The sequence below is a fragment of the Archocentrus centrarchus genome, chromosome 15 (assembly GCF_007364275.1).
Source record: "Archocentrus centrarchus isolate MPI-CPG fArcCen1 chromosome 15, fArcCen1, whole genome shotgun sequence".
In the NCBI taxonomy this organism is placed as follows: Eukaryota; Metazoa; Chordata; class Actinopteri; order Cichliformes; family Cichlidae; genus Archocentrus; species Archocentrus centrarchus.
This window is the reverse complement of record NC_044360.1, coordinates 2563229-2582181: the sequence shown is the minus strand read 5'-3', so window position 1 is coordinate 2582181 and position 18953 is coordinate 2563229. Positions and strand designations below refer to the sequence as shown.

Sequence of the window (18953 nt, the reverse complement as noted above, 5' to 3'; positions counted from 1 at the left end):
CTCTGGACTGGTCATCTGGACCCTCGGCTCTGCCTTCCACTGACAGACAAGCACCGGTGAGTTCATGTAGATGTTATTTTTATGATTAAATAAGCTGTCCATAATCCACTTATAACTGAATCTGAAAAATATCTCATTTTTAAAACTTAAACTCCGCAGAAGGTTTTAGAGCCCACATCATCAAATAAAATATTAATAATTATTGTTGATGGATGGATGTTACAAAGCTTGCACATCCAAAGCATGTATCACTTCAACGATTATCTACAGAGTTATAGTTATTCCGATTTTTCTAAATCCTACTTAATAACAGGATTTTGACATTTAGACATTTCAGCGTAATCATTACAATAGGTGATATCATGTTGTTGTTGTTATTATTATTATTATTATTATTATTATTATTATTATTATGGGGCTTTTCTAACTACACGGCAGCATCAAATGTAGATTTCACTTTGAGATGATTCTCAGGTGAAGTTGATGCTTTCCTTTCTGAAACTGCACTTGTGACCGCCGCTCTTCTCAAAACTAATATTTTGTGTTGAAACTGAAACTGCAACTTTATTTAATCTAATTTTAACAATTTTTTATTGCATTGCCTGAAATCCAGCTGTGCTGAAAGCCAGACTCAAAAAACATCCAAAACATTTCAAATGTGTAGAAATGGAAGAGATCCTTCAATAATTTTCCCACAACAATGATCAGTAATATTATTTCACTTTCAAAAACATTTTTAGGTTTTAAAACTGAAAAAGTCATTCGTCAGTAAGTCTTCTTTAGAAAGAAGAGTAAAGATCAGACGGTGAAAGGCTAAACACTGCAGTCTTAGCTTTGTCTGCTCCACATATATTCCAAAATAAAATAAAACATCAACTGTCCGTCTGCTCAGTCTGTCCCTCACAGTGCAAACGTCTCTGCACAGACTTGTCACTGACAGCTCCCTCTGCTGGACAGATGTTTAATGAATCCCAAATGACCGCAGTGTTCCTGTAAATGATACACACTGGGTGGGATTAGTGTTTGTCAGCACTTATTTTGGTACAACAACTGTGCACCTTTTGACTTTAATTACAAAAGTATAAAAAAAAGAACTGTGAAAATGTTCAGACAGATCCCGCAAACAGTAGTAGTAGTAGTAGTAGTAGTATCCATTCATGAATTTTCTTCCACTCATCCAATTCGGGGAACTGTTATTATTAGGGCCCGAGCACGAACTGTGCGAAGGCCCTATTGTAATTGCTTCGTTTATTATTATTTTTTTTTTTTTTATTTTTTTTATTTTTATTATTATTATTCAGGCAAATGAATTGGCTTTTTGGGGGCTTTATCATATTCAAAAACTCATGAAACTTTGCACATGCGTCACACCTGGTGAAAATTTAAGTATTTTAATGGGCTCGGGCAAGGGCGCGCCCAAATGGCTCGCTAGCGCCCCCTAAACTGGAGCCCCACCGCTGTGTTTCACGTACATGAATGAAACTTCATACACATGTATATCATGTCCGGGCGCACAAAAAATCCTCTTGGAGCCATGCCCTAAACCCAACAGGAAGTCCGCCATTTTGAATTAATTATGCAAATTTGGCGATTTGCAGCCCTCACACTTTTTCTAATAACTCAGAGGTTTTAGACGTTATCATCTTCATATTTGGTTTGTCTAACCTACACCCCCAGGGGAATCAAAATCTCGAAAATGGTGAGTTTTTGCCAAGGGGGAGGGGTCCTTATGCCCCTTTGAACTTTGATCATTCGCCATGAAATTTTGATTGCCTCTCATTCATACCTACATGAACCAATGTGCATCAAACTTCTCCAGTAGGATGAGGGTGCCCCCCTGAACACATACATATGACAATATTTAATATCAGTCGCAGCGCCACCTAGTGGGAACAGGAAATGTCATATTTTACACTTGGAGGTCCAGCTCCAAGGTGGTTTAGCAGAACTATCTCAAATTTCACCTGGAAAGCCTTAAGAAGTTGGACTTACTGTGTTTTCAAAACTGTGAGTTTTTGACAAAAGGGCGTGACCCTTATGGGACGGCAAAGTTCGATGATTCGCCATGAACACAAAAATGGCTGTAACTCAAACCCAACTTGCCCAATTTGGCTCAAACTTCAGTGGTGTGATAAGCACCCTGTCCGGAACACACTCATATGCATAAAGTCCAAAAACGGTAGAGCGCCGCCTAGTGGCAGCTCGGAATATCTTAAAATAGCAAGTTTTTTGAGTAGCCCCGGAGCTACGTTTTATCTACATGTATGAAAATGTACATGCTCATGTAACATACTAAGACGTACAAAAAAGTCTCTTGGACCCATACCCCAAACCCTACAGGAAGTCGGCCATCTTCACTTGAAGGTGTCAATTTTTGCGATTTCCACGCCTGCTATTTGAACGAACTTGTCCTAGGGCATTTCACCCACTGACACCAAATTGGCTCCAGATCATCTACACAAGTAGCCCATCAAAAGTTATTCATGGTTTTGTAGAATATTGAACGGTGTTTCCATGGCAACCCTCTGAATTTGGACTTTTTTCAATTTCAAATTCACAGAGATTCTAAACATCAGCCCCTGGGCTGTGCTTTCTCTGTGTATCTGAAAATGTGCCTGCTGATGTAAGATGCTAACATCTACAAAAAAGTCTCTTGGACCGATAGCCGAAACCCAACAGGAAGTCAGCCACGTTCACTTTAAAGTGTCATTTTTGCAGCATTTTTCGCCTTTTTCAGGCCTTTTTGCCTCAACTCCTCCTAGGGCATTTGACCCAGTGAGACCAAAATGGCTCCAGATCATCCACACAAGTAGCCCATCAAAAGATATTCATGGTTTTGTAGAATATTGAACGCTGTTGCCGTAGCAACCCTCTGAATTTGGACTTTTTTTCCATTTCAGGCCCAGATAGGTTCTAAACATCAGCCCCAGGGCAGTGCTTGGTCTGTGTACCTGAAATCGTGCATGCTGAAGTAACATCCTAAGACGTACAAAAAAGTCTCTTGGACCGATAGCCGAAATCCAACAGGAAGCCTGACATGTTCTAATTAAGGTGTCATTTTTGCAGCATTTTTCACATTTTTCAGGCCTGCTATTTGAATCATCTTCTACTACAGCTTTTCATCCAGTCACACCAAAATGGCTCCAGATCATCTACACAAGTAGCCCATCAAAAGATATTCATGGTTTTGTAGAATATTGAACGGTGTTGCCGTAGCAACCCTCTAAATGTGGGATTTTACTCATATACCACAGTGCACCAAATTGTTACATCTCTGACATACATTGTCCGATCTGCCTCAAACTTCACAGGCTTAATGGGAGGGTAAGGGAGACCGGACACACCCCTCTATCAGCTTTGTTTCACACTCATAACGCCACCTAGTGGCAACAGGAAATCAGTAGGACACTGATACTCATCATCCTATGGTCATTACAGTTTCATTGATGGCTGCAGGCATTACATAGAGCATTGTGACATATTAATTAGTGGGCACTCACCGACGCCACCTAGTGGAAGCGGGAGACGATCGACGCGAAGTACGGCTAGCCTGCTGAGCCGTCAGCAGCCGGGTGAGCCAGCTACTCTCTCGTCTGCGAGAACCTCCGAGCGCGGTTCGGCTGGAGCGTGCCACGGGTCGACGCGCGGCTTGGCTGGAGCGCGCCAGGGGTCGACGCGCGCCGGGTGCGAGGGCCCGCTCATCGCCGCTTGCGGCTTTAATTAATAATTTGAACTGCAGCTCATGTAAAGTCTGAGAGTCTGAGAATAAATATGTGCCGCCTGAAATGAGCCGCTAGCTCTGTTAAAACTATTTTTATTTAGTTGGTGTAAATGTGTGACTCCCATATTCCAACATGTCCAAAGTGAATTTTTCAGATTAACAGTAAAATAAAAATGAATGTAAGAATATGTGATAATATGCACACTGTGTGGATTTGGTCATTGAGCTAACCATGCTGTGTGACTCACAGAGCCAGAGCTTTGGTGAGGCCATTCTCAGCGGTGGATCAGTCACCTACATCGCCATAGCGAGCATCTCCTTCCTTGTCCTCTTCTTCAGCGTCCTCGGCTTCTTGGTCTGCCGCCGAAGGCGGGGCTTCAGCTTTGACGGGAAGCTGGGATTGGCCAACGTGATCGCCCTGGAGGACTTGCAGGACCCAGAGAGGAACTGCGAGCTCCTGTCCTCCCTTCGTTGCAACAGAGGTCCACTTCCCAGCTCCAGCTCCGAGCAGGACGTGACAGATGGCGTGTTCCTCATGGTCTATCTGCCCTCTCCATACGAACAGACCCTCACCAGGATTGCCAGAGCTGCCAGCACGAGCAGCTCTAAGGATGCAGAGCTGCTGCCTCCGAGTCCCGGGCCAGAGACTCGCAGTAGAGATGAAGATGAAGGGATGATGATGATGAAAGAATTTAAAGACTGAATCCAAAGCAAATTTTAAAATTTTGAATGCAAACAGACCCAGTGACTTCCAGTAGAGGAAACTGGAATCAGACCATCTTAATTACCAAGATCCCAAATCACTCTATTTAGTGGCAAAAAATATAATGAAACAAAGAAAAGTGTGAAGAGCTCCTCGGCCCTGCCATGCTGCATCAAGATCTTGTAAGCACACAGATGATGTGACCGGGATCATCACGTGTCTCCAAACCTCCTTTGGATTTTTTGTTTTTATCTTAATGAGCGAGTTTGAATATTCATGACTGATACAGAATTATTATTTTTTTCTTTAATAATCCATTTATTTACAGTAAGCTGCTGTTACTATTCCAGCTAGAAGACAGTCTGTGTCTGCACCCTGCAGGTGCACAATCATACAAACAATAACACATTTAACATTTTGCATCGTTCCTCATAATCTGTTGTGACTGTTTTCTTTTGTTTATCCCTAATATTGTAAAAGTGTTTGCACAAATGAAAACATTTTTTACTGTTATTATTGTGTATTTATCCTGTGACAGCTCTTTAGACTTCGTCAGTGAGCATCAGTGTGGTGTTTATTATAGTTATAGGACAATTTTATAATGCTGAAATGTCTATTTATTTTTACTATGTGATATTTACAGGATATTTTTGTTTCATTATTTGACCTGTGGATACAATGACTGACAATAAAATGCGCGTTCTCTGCGTCCCACTGTTTATTGCTGTATCCTCATCCTAACATGAAAATTTGATCATTCTGGCCTATTTTTAGGATTTACAGCTCAGTCATAGCACTGACGAGTGCCCAGCATGGCCCCCAAATCATGAAGTGGTCTTAATATAGGTTATAATGAGTGTTATGTGAGACAGATGTGGCCTAATGTGAAAGCATGCCTGGTATCTGAAGGTGGATCTGCTGCTGAGTTGAGGCAGACACTCACCTTGAGTCAGCACGGTCAGTTAAAGCCAAGCGTGCCCACCTGTTCATCTAGATGCTGATCTGCACCTGGAAATTTTTGGAAGCATTATTTACATTCACACTGAGCAAAATGTACATATGTTCAAAGTAGGGCTGCAACTATCAATTATTTTAGTAATCAAGTATTCTATGGATTATGCCATCGATTAATCAAGTAATCAGATAAGAAATACTTTTGTCTTATTAACAGTCCATCTGCATATTTTAACTTCCGTACTGCAGTTTGTCTCTGTGTGAAACAAACAGGGTGGATGGAGCAGCTACAAAGTTCTCTTTTCTTCATCAACCACCTGATCAGCAGGTGAAGGACCTCCAGCTGTTTCCCAGTAAAGGTTTAATGGTGCTTACAGGAAAAAGCGCTGCTGCTAGAAAAACGTTTCCCTTCGCTCCACCTGAGCTCACCGTCTCGGTAACGGCTCCGCATCTTTGCGCGCATGTGCAGACAGACTGCACGTTGTGATGGAAAATTTTACTTTAACCTCTTATATGTTGTTCAACTAGGGAGTGTGTGACCATGAAGTGACCGGTAGGTTGTAAAAACTGTCCAGATGACCATTCCCTTATCTGTAACCTGCACACACCCTTCCTCTCTCAGGATCTCCTGTGTTAATGGGGGTCACATTTGTTAGTTTTATTGTCCTTTTGGTTAGTCTCTTCATACAGGGACATGTAACTGGGGGAGGAGCTCCTCTTCTTTATGGTTGGGTTAAGGAGGGGGAGAACAGGGGGGTGAAAAGGGTATAAGTACGTTGTGTTTCTGTGTAAGATTCAGAACTCACTTACATGCTTCTCAGTGTGTGGGCGACGTCTCCTCGTACGAGTAATAAACCATGTAAAGGAATCTTGTCTCTCTCATTTGAGAAATAAATTTCCATAACAACGTAAAACAGCTGCTGCTGTTGTGTTTTCAGTGTTTTTGTTGGAAAACTGGGGGCTGCATGAGCTTAATGTTGTAATGCTCTGTATTCACAAGCATCCTCCTAAATATTCCTTAACACAGGATTGAATACAAAGGGAACAACAGCAAGGAAAACTAAACTAAGAAGCCTGAGGAGATAAAGAAACCAACCAGGAATGACCAGAAAAAGACACAAATTAAAAATTGCAAAAAAACAATAAACTAGGAATCAAACAGTAACCTTAAACAATAGAAAAATGAAAGTCCAAAAACTAAAAACGCTGGGTCATAAACCCAGAAACACAACAATAAGATCCAAGCAAAATGTACATTAACTAGAAACACACTGAGGTCGCTGACACAGGCTGTTGTCCTTTTTAGATAGAGATATAGCGACATGATAAAGATCATACCTCGCCAGCTAGAAATAGCTAACTACTCAACCATTTACCAACTAAACATACTGTAATTGCTCATGAAAATATACCTTTGTCTTCTAGCCTTTTTCTTCCTCTAATCTTCTCCTTTTCCTCCTCTCAGCCTCAGAGGGACAGATCCTTTCTGTCACATTTCTGTTTTGTAGCTTCATCCACAAATGACCATAACTGACAGACCATCAGGTCAGCTGGAGCCTCGCTGGCATGCCTGCCCAAACTACTCAAATTCATGCTGACACACAAAGTCAGTCAGCAAGTAGTCTACTCATTAAATTAGTATTCGGATTATTAGTATTGCTACAATTGCATAATTCTGGAGTGTTTTAACAATTAATTTATTCTTTTAGGACACTGGCATGAAAAAAAAAGTGAAAATGAAAAATTTAGGTGAGCTTGGGGGCCTCCTGGTGGTCAGGGGTCCCTATGCACCCGCATATGTCGCCTATGCCTCCATCTGGCCCTGCAGACAACCATGACCTCCTGCAGAGATGGGAAGCATGTGGTGCAGGGCTCCATTTGTGACAAATGTCTCTGGAAAAGTTGCAGCTTTGTTTCAAAGTCTTTGGAAATACGTGGCTCCCTGCTGCATCTTTTCCTTGAAGGCTCACGAAAAAAAAAAATCTAATTTCATTGACCTGAATGCAAATGCATTCTGCTGTTTTCACCTTTAGTAAAGTCACCTTCTGTAAAAAAGTTTTGCCATGTTAAGTAATCAACAGACACTTCATCGCTTGCTTTTGTTTTGACTCACCGCTCGCTAAGTGTCAACTCGGCAGCGTACACCTGTGAAGCCCTCTGTGTCACCTGTGATCCCAACGGATGCCGCAGCGTGGGCTGTGATTGGTCAAGCATTCAGTCTTGTTCTTTTTGAGGTTTTGAAGCATTTGACAGACATCTGTTACATGACACTGCCTCCATGAGTTGTTTGTGCCAGCGAGCCAAAAATAACACATTTTTAGACAAAACTTGCAGGCCATATAAAAGGCAAGCTTGGGCCATGTTTGGCCCGTGGGCCAAACTTTGGACACCCCTGGTTTAAATTCAAATTCATCTCTGCTTCACTTGATGTAACCTAACGTTGACCATGAACACCACAGCCACTGTGCACCAACCCATCACAGAACTTTACTGTAAACTTACCACAGTACAGCAAACTAACCTGTTTATCCTGCACTAAACTGCAGTATTTTCATGCAACCTTTGAATAAAGGTACACTAATAATAAGTGTGTACCTCAGTTTGTTTTGCAGGACATTTCACAAAAACCTTTAAATTTCAGGCAGGGGCGCAGCTATATACACCCCCCCCCCCCCAGGGGCGGGGGTGGTAATGCTAATTAGCAAGCTAATACTAACCGCTAAAAGCTGCTCCCGCTTGTTAATTGAGTGAAGGGTCCTACACATGTAACCAGAAAGCACATCTAAAGCCTAATCACAGTCTTTGTGAACCTGTAGTTACATTTGTCGAGGTGCATGTCATTTTAAGGCCTTTCACAGCTCCACTGGTGCTGAAAACTAATGTTTGACTATGGCTTTATGAATACAGCTATCGATTATTTTCAGAATCGAGTATTGTATCAATCATTCCATCAATTAATCAAGTAATCGGATAAGAAATAATTTTTCATACTAACAATTCATCTGCCCATTTTAACTTCCATACTGCAGTTTTTCTCTATGTCACGTGTGTCAGACTCAAGGCCTACGGGCCACTTCCGGCCCACGATCTAATTTTATACGGCCAGCAAGATGATTTCATTCAGCTATTATTAATAGCCCGCGGGTAAATGTGCTCCCACCACTTATACTACAAATTCCACGCACTGCAGCAGCTGCAGGCAGGCCAAGAACTGTTTTTAGCAGTTTTTACAGTGACATTTAAGCTGCCTGACTCCCCAAAAAATGACCAAACGAAAAGTGGAAAACAGGGATTTTCCAAACAGGTGGGAGGCAAAAGACCTGAACGCTGACACTGAAGGTAAACCATCTGTCTCTTTTTCTCACTTGCACTGCGAGGGAAAGAGCGGATTGGTGGGACAGATACGGAAAAGATGAAGAGGAGACCTGCACAGGTGAGCTGACAGTGCATCACTGCGTCACACAGCAGGAAACGCCGCGCAGCAAAGTCCTGAAGACAGAACGCGTCATAAACACCGAAACACAGACAGGTAACTTTATAAGAGGCAAAGGTTTAAATTGCAGCAGTTTCAGTCTTTTCTGGAGTAAATAGCTTCTGAATTTGGTGACGCGCCTTATTACACAGGTGCGATGAGCTGCCTGAGGAAATCTGTCAGTTCATAGAAAGTGAAGGAAAAGCCTCAGCAGGGCTCCGGGATGAAAGGTGGCTGAGAGTCGGCTTTTCTCATGAAGCATCATAATGTGTCCCTGCAGCTTTGGGGACTGGACCTCGTGATAACTTGTCTCCACCGCTGTGTTTGCAGCTGCGCTATTTGCTGATAAACTGGACACACTGCACAGTTTATGCAGCGTTTTCCCGACTGTGAAGTGCAGAAATTCACATTACAGTTTTTACCTGAAAAATCTGCAACTTTTCATCAGTTTGAAATTATATATATATATATATATATATATATATATATATATATATATATATATATATATATATATAATGTGATTTTTGAAGAATAATATAATTTTATATTTTATTTAATGTGTTGAGGAAAAAAGCTGCTGTATTCTGGCCATTCAAATTTATTTTACTGATTTAAATAAATCCTGTTTGCTAAATGCAGAGACAGCAGAGCTCCGAAAGTGAAGCGTCTCAGCCTGGCGCGGCGCCTTGGGATCAACCACTAGCTAGAACACTACACAGACATACACACACACACGCACACACACACACACACACACACAAAACGCACCATCCGCATCCTCTCAACGTTTACTGTGTTCATGTGTGCAGATCAATTATTCATGGACTTTAAATGGGACAGGAGGAGGGGAGGTGAAGGAGCGCAGGGGCGCCTAATCAGCGCCGCGCCTCTGTTATTGATCATGTCATATGCACAGCTGTTAAATACAGAAAATGCAACTAGAGAAATATTTTCCCACATCGTTTTGGCACCCCCCTCTTGTGCGGTGCCCCTATGCATTGCATATAGTGCATACCCCCTTTTTGCGCCACTGATTTCAGGTTTATCAGATGTCACTGAGCAGTCCTTCCCTTTTTTCCCCCATTTCTTGTCTCTCTCCACTGCTAACAAAAGCCGCTGTGGCCAAAAATGCAAAAAAAAAAATGTAAGGAGTAAAAGCAGAAAGTTTACTCAAGTAAAGTACAGATACCTGAAAATTCTAATGAAGTATTTGTACTTAACTTATCATTTTAAAAATCTCCTATACTCAAAGAATTTACTGGGCTTTGTTCAAGCACTTACTCTGAGAGCTGTCATGCATGTGAATTACTTCCTGTTTTATGTTTTCTTTACAGTTGTGGTTGAACAGCTGAAAATAATTGTCTTGAGGCATGCCTGTTGGCTGTCTGTGAACCACAGGGCCCCTCGTTACAGTTGCTGTAGTACGAGCCCTACGTCCAGCCCTCCTCACTTTATCCGGGCTTGGGATAAAGACCCTGCAGGGTCTCCAGGCAGAGTTAGAAAAAAAAATTCCTCAAGTTAATTTTTCTGAAAATGTTTTCTTGATCTTGAAGAAAAATGTCAGCCGTTAGGACGAATGCCAAGCTCACAAACTGTAAGAGTCACATAATCTCTGAGTTAGGGACTTTCCTAAAACAACCCTGACTGTTCCACACAAACCTTCGTGGGTCATGCACGTCACTTATTTCCACTCCACTCCTTCGTTATGTTTTGAGAACCACTTGCGCTTCATTAAGTCCTCTCAGCCCTCTCACTTCCTTCTGTTGCTGTCAGGCTGCCGTGTTGCTTCTTGTTTTCAGTTCTTTTTCCCACTGGCTGGTTCTGGTTTGGACTTTCCTCATATGATATGTTTCCTGATGCTTCTAGAAAGCTCTCCTCATGGATGTTTTTTGGGCTGCCAGCTCAGTTTTGTTCACCTCTCTGCATACCTGCACTCTTTGTATTGATTGAACTTTGGATTTCTATCAGTCTCTGATGTCCTGCTGGAATAACTTTTACACCTTTTTGTGGCAAACCAAATACTTCAGGTTCCAATTCATAATTGTAACTGTTGATTTTGTATTCATAGTATAGCAAGTGAGCTCTTTGAAAATTGCATGCATTATAAAATGCCCATAAATTACCACACTACAAGGGTGCAGAGGCTGTTTCTTTCCAGATTCAGAGATGCTTTGTGTATATTTCCAGAGTACAGATAACAGACTTCCTTCCCTTCCCTCACTGATGCGCTTTTACTGCAGAGGCTGTTTCTTTCAAAGAGCAAAAGGTGCAGATATATCCTGTGATGTCTTTAACCCTTTGATGCAAAACATGGGTCAAAAGTGACCCGGCTGAGTTTTTATCTTTTATATCTTTGCAATAATTTAATTTTATCATTCAGCATTCAAGGTATTCCTCAATTAACTTGTTTTTCATCATCATATATCCTTATTTTATTTTTTCCTTTCTTACTTTTTGAATAAAAACCCTTTTTGTATCACTACCCTTCTAATGCACAATATGGGTCAAAAACGACCCGCATTCATTTTCCAGGTTACTTCATGTATGGCTGACTGTTTCTATGATATTGTTTTGAAATAAATTAATTTTATCATTTACTTTTAAAATTATGCAGTAAATATCTTGTTTTTGTTTAGCACAAATCACCATTTTTATTTTTCATTTTTTAAGTTATGAACAAGCACAGCTTTTCTAATTCTAGATCAAGTTTACACACATGGGTCAGAAATGACCTTCATCCATTTACTACAGCATTTAGTGGGAACTCTGAATTGTGCTCGTGTCAGATATTTCACAGCTCAGCACAGGACCCTTTGCCCATCTAATACATGTAAGTATTGTTTTTCAATTGGTCAGTTCGATTCATGGGAGCTTCATAGCTCGGAATTTGGATTCCATGGCAAAATGACCATGGTGAGCTATGTGCAGAAGAAGGGAAAGGCTGTTGTCCTACTGAGCACCATGCATGATGACAAATCAGTGGATAACAGCAGTCAGAAGAAGAAACCAGAAGTGATGTAGTACTACAATAAAACGAAAGGAGGAGTGGACACAATGGTTCACATGGTTAGCAGCTACACATGTTTGTGGAGAACAAGGAGGTGGCCCATGGTTCTCTGGTACAATATGCTGGATGTTGCCACACTCAATGCCTACTGTACACCAACTTCAGTGCACAACACCCTGATCATATGAGTGGTGCGAGTAATGCATGCTGGCTACTTATCAAGGAGCTGGGCAAAGAGCTTGTCATGCCACATATGAAGAGGCGCATGGAGGGCACACCTAAACTCCAGAAGCTTCTTATTGAGGCAATGGGAAGGTGTGGGTTAAAAAAACAAAACACAGCCACCACCCAGCTACAAAAGGACATCGGACAGGAGGGCCAAAGGAAGAGAAAGAGGTGCACGATTTCCCCAGTTATGGAAGACAAAAAAGCCAGCAGTGCACCAGGCCTGTGTGCAAGGAGCACAAACACTTAGTGATCATTTGTGAGGCATGTAAAAATTGAGATGGCAGTTTGTGTTCTAGTGATGTGTCCAATTGTGTTTTATTTCACCAGTTTACAGTTGTATTAAGTTCAGTTCAATAGCTGTTATCTGTTATCAGGATTTATGTGTATGTGTGACAAAAAGACAAACATGTTGAAAATATTAAATAAATACCTGTTTGGCCCCATTCACTGATAAAGTAATTACTTGCAATGGATTTTTATTATAGTATTAAGACATTACATTTTAAATCACACTTGGATGACCTATGTGTAGTAATATAAAAAGTATTTTTGTTGATAAAGTAGTAAATGAAACAAAAAAAATACTCATCTGTGGTAATTAAAAACAAGATATTTAAAGAATAAATTGATTTCAAAAGATAGAGCAAAGAAAAACTCAGTCAGCATGAAATAACCTGGTAAATGAATACGAGTCATTTTTGACCCATGTTGTGCATTAGAAGGGGTGTGCATGTTATGCATCAAATGTAAAGACATTATTAAGTTAAGAAATCAGTTCATAGTTAATTAATAAATAGATTTAATTCCTTGTAAATCAGTTTTAATAAGTGTTCTGAGAAATTATCAGAGTGAGATATCTGTATGCTGCTTTTTCTTTGTGGTGACTGTTGGAGTAGAAGTGGTGCTCTCATCACAATAGTACATCTTTGACGTCTTTTCTCCAAAGGTAAAAAGCCAGGCCAGCTGCTGAGGAACAGCAAATCTCTGACTTCGTGTTAAATGTGCGCTTTACGCTTGTTCCTTAGAAAACGTTTGTCTTTGTGAGTATTCGTGAATGTTCTAGCACATCCATTTAAGTTTATATGCCGAAATAAATAGTATTTTTAGTTAGTATTTTTAGTTACAAAGAAAAAAGAAAGATATTAAAAGAGAACCTCCAGTAGATACAAGAAAAGTGGAGCTATCTTCATTTTGGTCTAGCAGCATACTGGCTCACATGTTGTGAGGACAGCACATATCCTATGAAGCAATGGATGAATTAAATGCTGTTGGTGTCGTGACCACTGTCACATCTGCAGCGTGTTTTAATTATTTTACAGACTTTGCTTTTAGGAGTCAGCCAGCTGTTTATGCCCTCAAATCAAATCTTTATTGGCATGCTATTATTCCCCGTCATGCACAAAGAGAAAGTCCTGCACAGAAATTCCAAAGATTAGTGTTAAATCATGTTCAATTGAATTATTCTGTTTAAAATTAAGTACAGCCGGAAACTAGGGAACGGCTGACAGGTTTACCTACTACAGAATGTGTGCCTTCCTGCAGGGGGTGGCTAAACAGAAAGCCACAATTTCCGTTTTTAGACTTACACAGAAAAAAAAGGGGGGGGAGAGAGAAAGGAAGTTGAGGTTACTGTTTTAACAACTAGCTGAGCTGGAAGCTGTCCTGAAACATGTAAGACAAATGATTATGATTATCCTTAATTAAAGAGTAGAATAGTTGTAAGGAAATTTTGACTGGTAGTGTAAAGATAGATAGATAGATAGATAGATAGATAGATAGATGATAGATAGATAGATAGATAGATAGATAGATAGATAGATAGATAGATAGATAGATAGATAGATAGATAGATAGATAGATGATAGATAGATGATAGATAGATAGATAGATAGATGAGGCATTCTATGAAAATAGCACAACTGAGTACCTCTCACCTCTTTAGTTGTATTTTAATAAATAGATTACCAAAAATTATATTTAAACAGCTTTAAATGTACATTAAAATGTTTTATTTGATATACTGTAAAAAAAACTTGAACACAATTTCATCCTTTTATGGGAAATAAAATAGTTTTTTCACTTGACAATGCCTATTTAGTCATGTCCCTCAAGGCATAGATAAAAGTATACTTTGAAAATACCAAATGAAATTATTAAATAAGTTAAGAAATTTTGACATCAACATAAATATCTATTTTTTCCAGATTAACTGTTAAAATTAAACATTAAAATCACATTATTCAGTTCTGTCCCTGGCTAACCCTGTTACATAAGTGGTTCTCCCGCCATACTGTAAATGCAGTGGTATGATCCATGATAGAACTGAAGCCTTTTGGACAACAGGACAGCAGAGAAAGGTAAGTTACTCCTTAGTTTCATCTTATGAAGAATCTGTGAAGGACTGTTCAGTTCAGCAGCCTTTGCTTCTTCTCTTTTGAAGAAACAAAGACATTAACCGGCTCATGTTTCACCACCTGCTGTTTCACCACACTGCAGGTTATTTACTGAAGAAGTGGACTGAGTGGACTGTTCCTTTACTTTTCCACGGCACAGAGACTCAGCTGGAGATGGCGTTTGTTGCATATGAGATGTTCCTCACTGATGTCTGTGTCTGCCTCCCTCTGACCCTTCTGCTCATCGCTTTTTCATGTCGTGTTGTAAGTAAATAATGATTACTATCTTTCTGTCAGTGAACAATTTTCAGAAGCATCTACAAAACTGTTCTGGGTTGTGGAAGCCAGTTTATATAAAACTGAAACAAAAGTATTCATTTCCTGACACTAAATTCAGTAACAGCAGCTCGTGCCTATCAAATCTGATGCAAATCCTGTTAGACATCATATTTATTACTGCAATAATGTGAATTTAATGAATTTGTATTGCAACTTGTCCACTTTCATTATTTTTTAAGAACACACTGAGATATTCCAAGTAAACTTGGAGAGAAAATATAAAGAAATCACACATGGTTCAAGACTTTTGCACGATACTTTGTACTACTTCCTGCTTCTCCACAGCAGGTAGCGCTGCATGTTTGATCTGTCAGATTATTACACCCGATGCAGTTCCTGATTCAGCCTTAAATATAACTGAACACTGAAACTGAACACAGTGACAGCAGAAAGAGGAAAACTGCGCACTCATTTTCATCATGTCATGTTTATTACTGTGTTAATGTGACTTTTATGAATCCTTCCTGCAGATACTACAAAGTAAGCAGGTTCCTGTCATCTATTACACAAACCTCCTCATCACCACTCTCCTCCAGCTCTGTGCAATGATCGCGTTGGTGGCAAACGCAGGCCAGGTTACCTACGACTCTGTCTCCATTTCTGTTTATGCCGCCAGTATGATGGCCAATCTTGGCTTCAAAGCATGCATTGCTCTGGAAAGGTACCAGTCTGTCTTTCACTGTGTTTGTACTTCCATCATATTTTTAACTTTATACTGTTCTGTGAAAGATCCTAATTGCTAGAAATACACAATTCTGTGCTGTGATAATCAGAACTTCTCTCTGACTTGTGTTGCAGATTGTCTGCCGTCACCTGCCAGCTGTTGGACTTCATCAGACACATGAAGGGTTCTGTGGTGGCTTGTGTCGTGATCTGGATCCTTTGCATTGTCACAGTCTGTCTCGCAGTAGAGAAAGTATTTCTTGTTTCTATTCTTGCCCTCTTCTTTGCTCCCCTCTTCATCCTCTTCTTAGCAGGGAGCCTCATGGCCCTTCCCGCTGCCACCTCGGTGCCTGTTGACGAAAAACGAAGAATCATGGGTGCTGTCGTTCTGCTGTTCCTTAACTACTTTGTGATGATCTTTCCCATGATCACCTTGACTCTTCATGCCAGATCACATCAGCCAGATGCGTATTCCGTAGATGCTGTTCTGAGATTATTTCTGCTCAGTCCTTTTGCAGATTTGATTCTATTTGTTTTCATGTGGAAAGGGTGGACTGACAGGCTGCTGGCATATCTGTGCTGCTGCATCAGTGATGTTAGCGCCGCATCAGCAGTGTGACCCACGGTAGTACAGACCGGTGGGTTGACGTTGGCAGAGAAAAAGGGGAGCGAAAGATGGGAGAGATGCAGGAAAAAACTGAGATATGCAAACAGCACTCTTTGTAAATATTGTCTGACAGTGGATTCAGCTCTCTGCTCTCAGCTGAAGCATCTCTGGCTGTTCACCAGTTCAGTCATTCAGCACTCACTGTGAGTAACAGGAAGCATTGTTTTGTTGAGTAGTGATGCTGTCATTAAAAATATGTAAATCATCCTGAAATCACATATTAAAAGTTACCAGAGTGTTTTAATGACCCATTACTGTGGATTTGATTGAACTGATTTCTCATTTACCTTTTAGCTGTTGTTTCTGCAGATATGTTTGCCACTTCATATCTATATTGTATCAAATCTACATCCAAATGGGGCTCATTATTATTTTTTTAAATCCTATCATATTTATTGAGAGCACTTTTGTGTTATCACACAATAAGATCTGCATTTCCTCTGAGCCGCTGACAGTCTGGCTAGAATTAGAATAAAGTATTCTGTTACTATTAATGTTGCACTACAGTACGGCTGAGATCATGACTGATTATATTGGCCAGCTTCAGTTCAAATAATACAACTAGAGGCCTCGTAGGCTGCACCTCAGTGCCTCAGAGTGTTGAGCTAATCTTGCTGTGCAGTTTAACTGGACTGGACCAACACAACAGCTGATCTGGTCTGAGGTCCATTAATATTCTGCAGGTGATGAAAGACAAAGGAGAAGTTGAAAATTGAGGTCAAGACTTTGTTAGAATTGAATAATCTCTACTTTAATCTCCTCAAGTGGCCGGAGAAATTGTAATATTTTAACCACATCTAATCTTCATGTTCCTTCAGCTGATTCATTCATTTTTTTATTCTTACAAGATACTGACACACATTCAGTATCTGTCATGACAACAAAGTCAACAAGTTGTTTGTTCCTACCATCAAATACGAGTGCTTCCAAAACGCCCTGCCCTGTGCAGGAGACGTGAACTCAAGAGACGGCTTCTAAAAAATATAAAATGTCAGGCAGTGTGTGCTGCCTAAAGGTTGAAGCCAGGTTATTCAGGTTTGCTCCTTTTTTCACCCCGTGTTTCACCCCAGTATATCCTGTTTTAGCTGCCTGGGGAGGTGCTGAACTTTTTCATTTTCAGGGCTTCAAAGATTTTATCTTCTTGTTTAGTTACACTGTCTGTGGGTGAGGTAACTGTATCTTTACACTCTTACACTGTACAGCAAACCAATTACAGAATCTATCACCCCTGAATCACTAAAATGCTGCGTGCACTCTGACAGAGAAAGATCACCTCTTCATCAGGGATTTGAACTGTGGTCTCAAACGTGGCAGGCAGGGCCACGCAATACTTCACTAACAAGGAAGACACTGACGTTCATCACAGATTTACATGCTGGCTCGAGTATGTGACATTTCACGTCTAATAACGCCACATTATGGTCAGAGGGGGTATTACAATAGAACTACCAGCGATGATCAGTAGACAGGATGCATAGAGCTTAAACCAGGGGCAGCCTTTAATACGGAAAGAGCCATTTGAACACGGTTTCCACGGAAAAAGAAACAGTGAGAGCCGCAAATACTAACGGAAGCCGGTAGCGGCTACCGCGAGTGACGCATATATTGAGAAACGAAAACAAATAAATAAAATGATTTTATTTTAATATTTCAAGATCACAACAATGTTCCAATGTAAAACTACAACAAAAACCGAACTGACAAAAATAAAATGCACTTCAATTGGATACTTATAATTTACTTCCACGAGCCGCACAGAGCCGCAGATTAAGCCTGAAAGAGCCGCGGGTTGCCGACCCCTGGCTTAAACACATCAGTGGGGCATCTTTGTGAAACAGAAACCTAGACTGCAGTGAAAGAGAGTAGTCATGTTATCTAAAATGAGCCTCATTAAACATTAAAGGACTGCTGAAGATGAACAAGTGGGAAAGGACACAGACTAATATCTGAGTGACGGTAGATCAAACATGCTGGAACAGTTCTCAAAGGACAGAAAGAAAAGGTACGGGAACAAACCTAAACAATTAAACACAAAAAATTCAAAACAGAAACACAAATGAGCTTAAAAAAAAAAGCTAAATCATGGTCCTCAGATTCCTGATGGTAAATTCATGCAGAAATCTATTTTTGAACCATTTTTTCAAGCCGAGCCCTAAAAGCAGCTTCAGAATCTTTTCCTTATCTGACTTCTCTTATTCTAACATCAGCGATCACTTGAAGCTGTTATGAACTTGATAATTGAACTCAGGGTTTATCAATCTGGCTGCTGCGCTGGCAGCATCTGACCAATCAGAAAACTGGCAGCAGAGCGGCTGATTTTACAAAAAACCCCTCTCATATTAGGAAACTACCAAGAGGTTGAAAACAGTATGGACTGAAAGCAGCAGAGTGTGTGTGGAGGAAATGTGACCCACACGAATATGTGGTCACATTTGTGAATTAAGTTTGATTATATGTATAAAATCTTGTATCTTTCACACGGTTTGTGTACAAATAACATGAGATTTAATAAGTCTCCCAAGCGCTGTGCTGCAAGCGTAAACAGATGTTTATTTTTTGTGAATAAATTCTGGCAAGACTGACCAGGCGAACGGCAGCACGTTTTCTTCTGCTCATTATTTCTCCTGTTTTACAGGAGTGTAATCTGTCTGCACGCCCGCTGTAACGGGGCCTGTTACAGAAACATAAAGGTCTGTATGAATGTGTCTGAACTTTAAGCATTTTGCTCCATAAGACTGAAAATAAGCTGCTATATTGATAAAGTCTCTTCTGTTTAGAGGCTCACAGGAAGGTCGACTGTGTG

At 40.5% G+C, this 18953-nt stretch overlaps 1 protein-coding gene across 3 annotated transcripts; it reads left to right on the top strand.

Moving 5' to 3' along the window:
- The first annotated feature begins 13034 nt into the window (after positions 1–13034).
- On the top strand, positions 13035–16194 carry LOC115793658 (uncharacterized). 3 transcript variants are annotated; one of them, XM_030748731.1, is made up of 5 exons: positions 13035–13128; positions 14333–14445; positions 14585–14745; positions 15291–15481; positions 15619–16194. In XM_030748731.1, the coding sequence occupies exons 3-5, from the start codon at positions 14656–14658 to the stop codon at positions 16100–16102; spliced, it is 765 nt and encodes a 254-aa protein (XP_030604591.1). In that variant the 5' UTR covers positions 13035–13128; positions 14333–14445; positions 14585–14655; the 3' UTR covers positions 16103–16194. The 3 variants fall into 3 exon arrangements, with proteins under 3 accessions (XP_030604591.1, XP_030604592.1, XP_030604590.1); XM_030748732.1 differs by lacking the exon at positions 13035–13128 and adding an exon at positions 13370–13759; XM_030748730.1 differs by lacking the exon at positions 13035–13128 and adding an exon at positions 13733–13759 and having other exon boundaries at positions 14293–14445.
- Positions 16195–18953: the final 2759 nt, after the last annotated feature.

What these genes read in the sequence shown, in the direction of transcription:
- LOC115793658 (XM_030748731.1), top strand. Translation starts at nt 14,656, where the DNA reads ATGGCGTTTGTTGCATATGAGATGTTCCTCACTGATGTCTGTGTCTGC. An exon ending in TCGCTTTTTCATGTCGTGTT is followed by an intron (nt 14,746 to 15,290) that starts GTAAGTAAATAA and finishes TCCTTCCTGCAG; the next exon opens with ATACTACAAAGTAAGCAGGT. An exon ending in GCATGCATTGCTCTGGAAAG is followed by an intron (nt 15,482 to 15,618) that starts GTACCAGTCTGT and finishes CTTGTGTTGCAG; the next exon opens with ATTGTCTGCCGTCACCTGCC.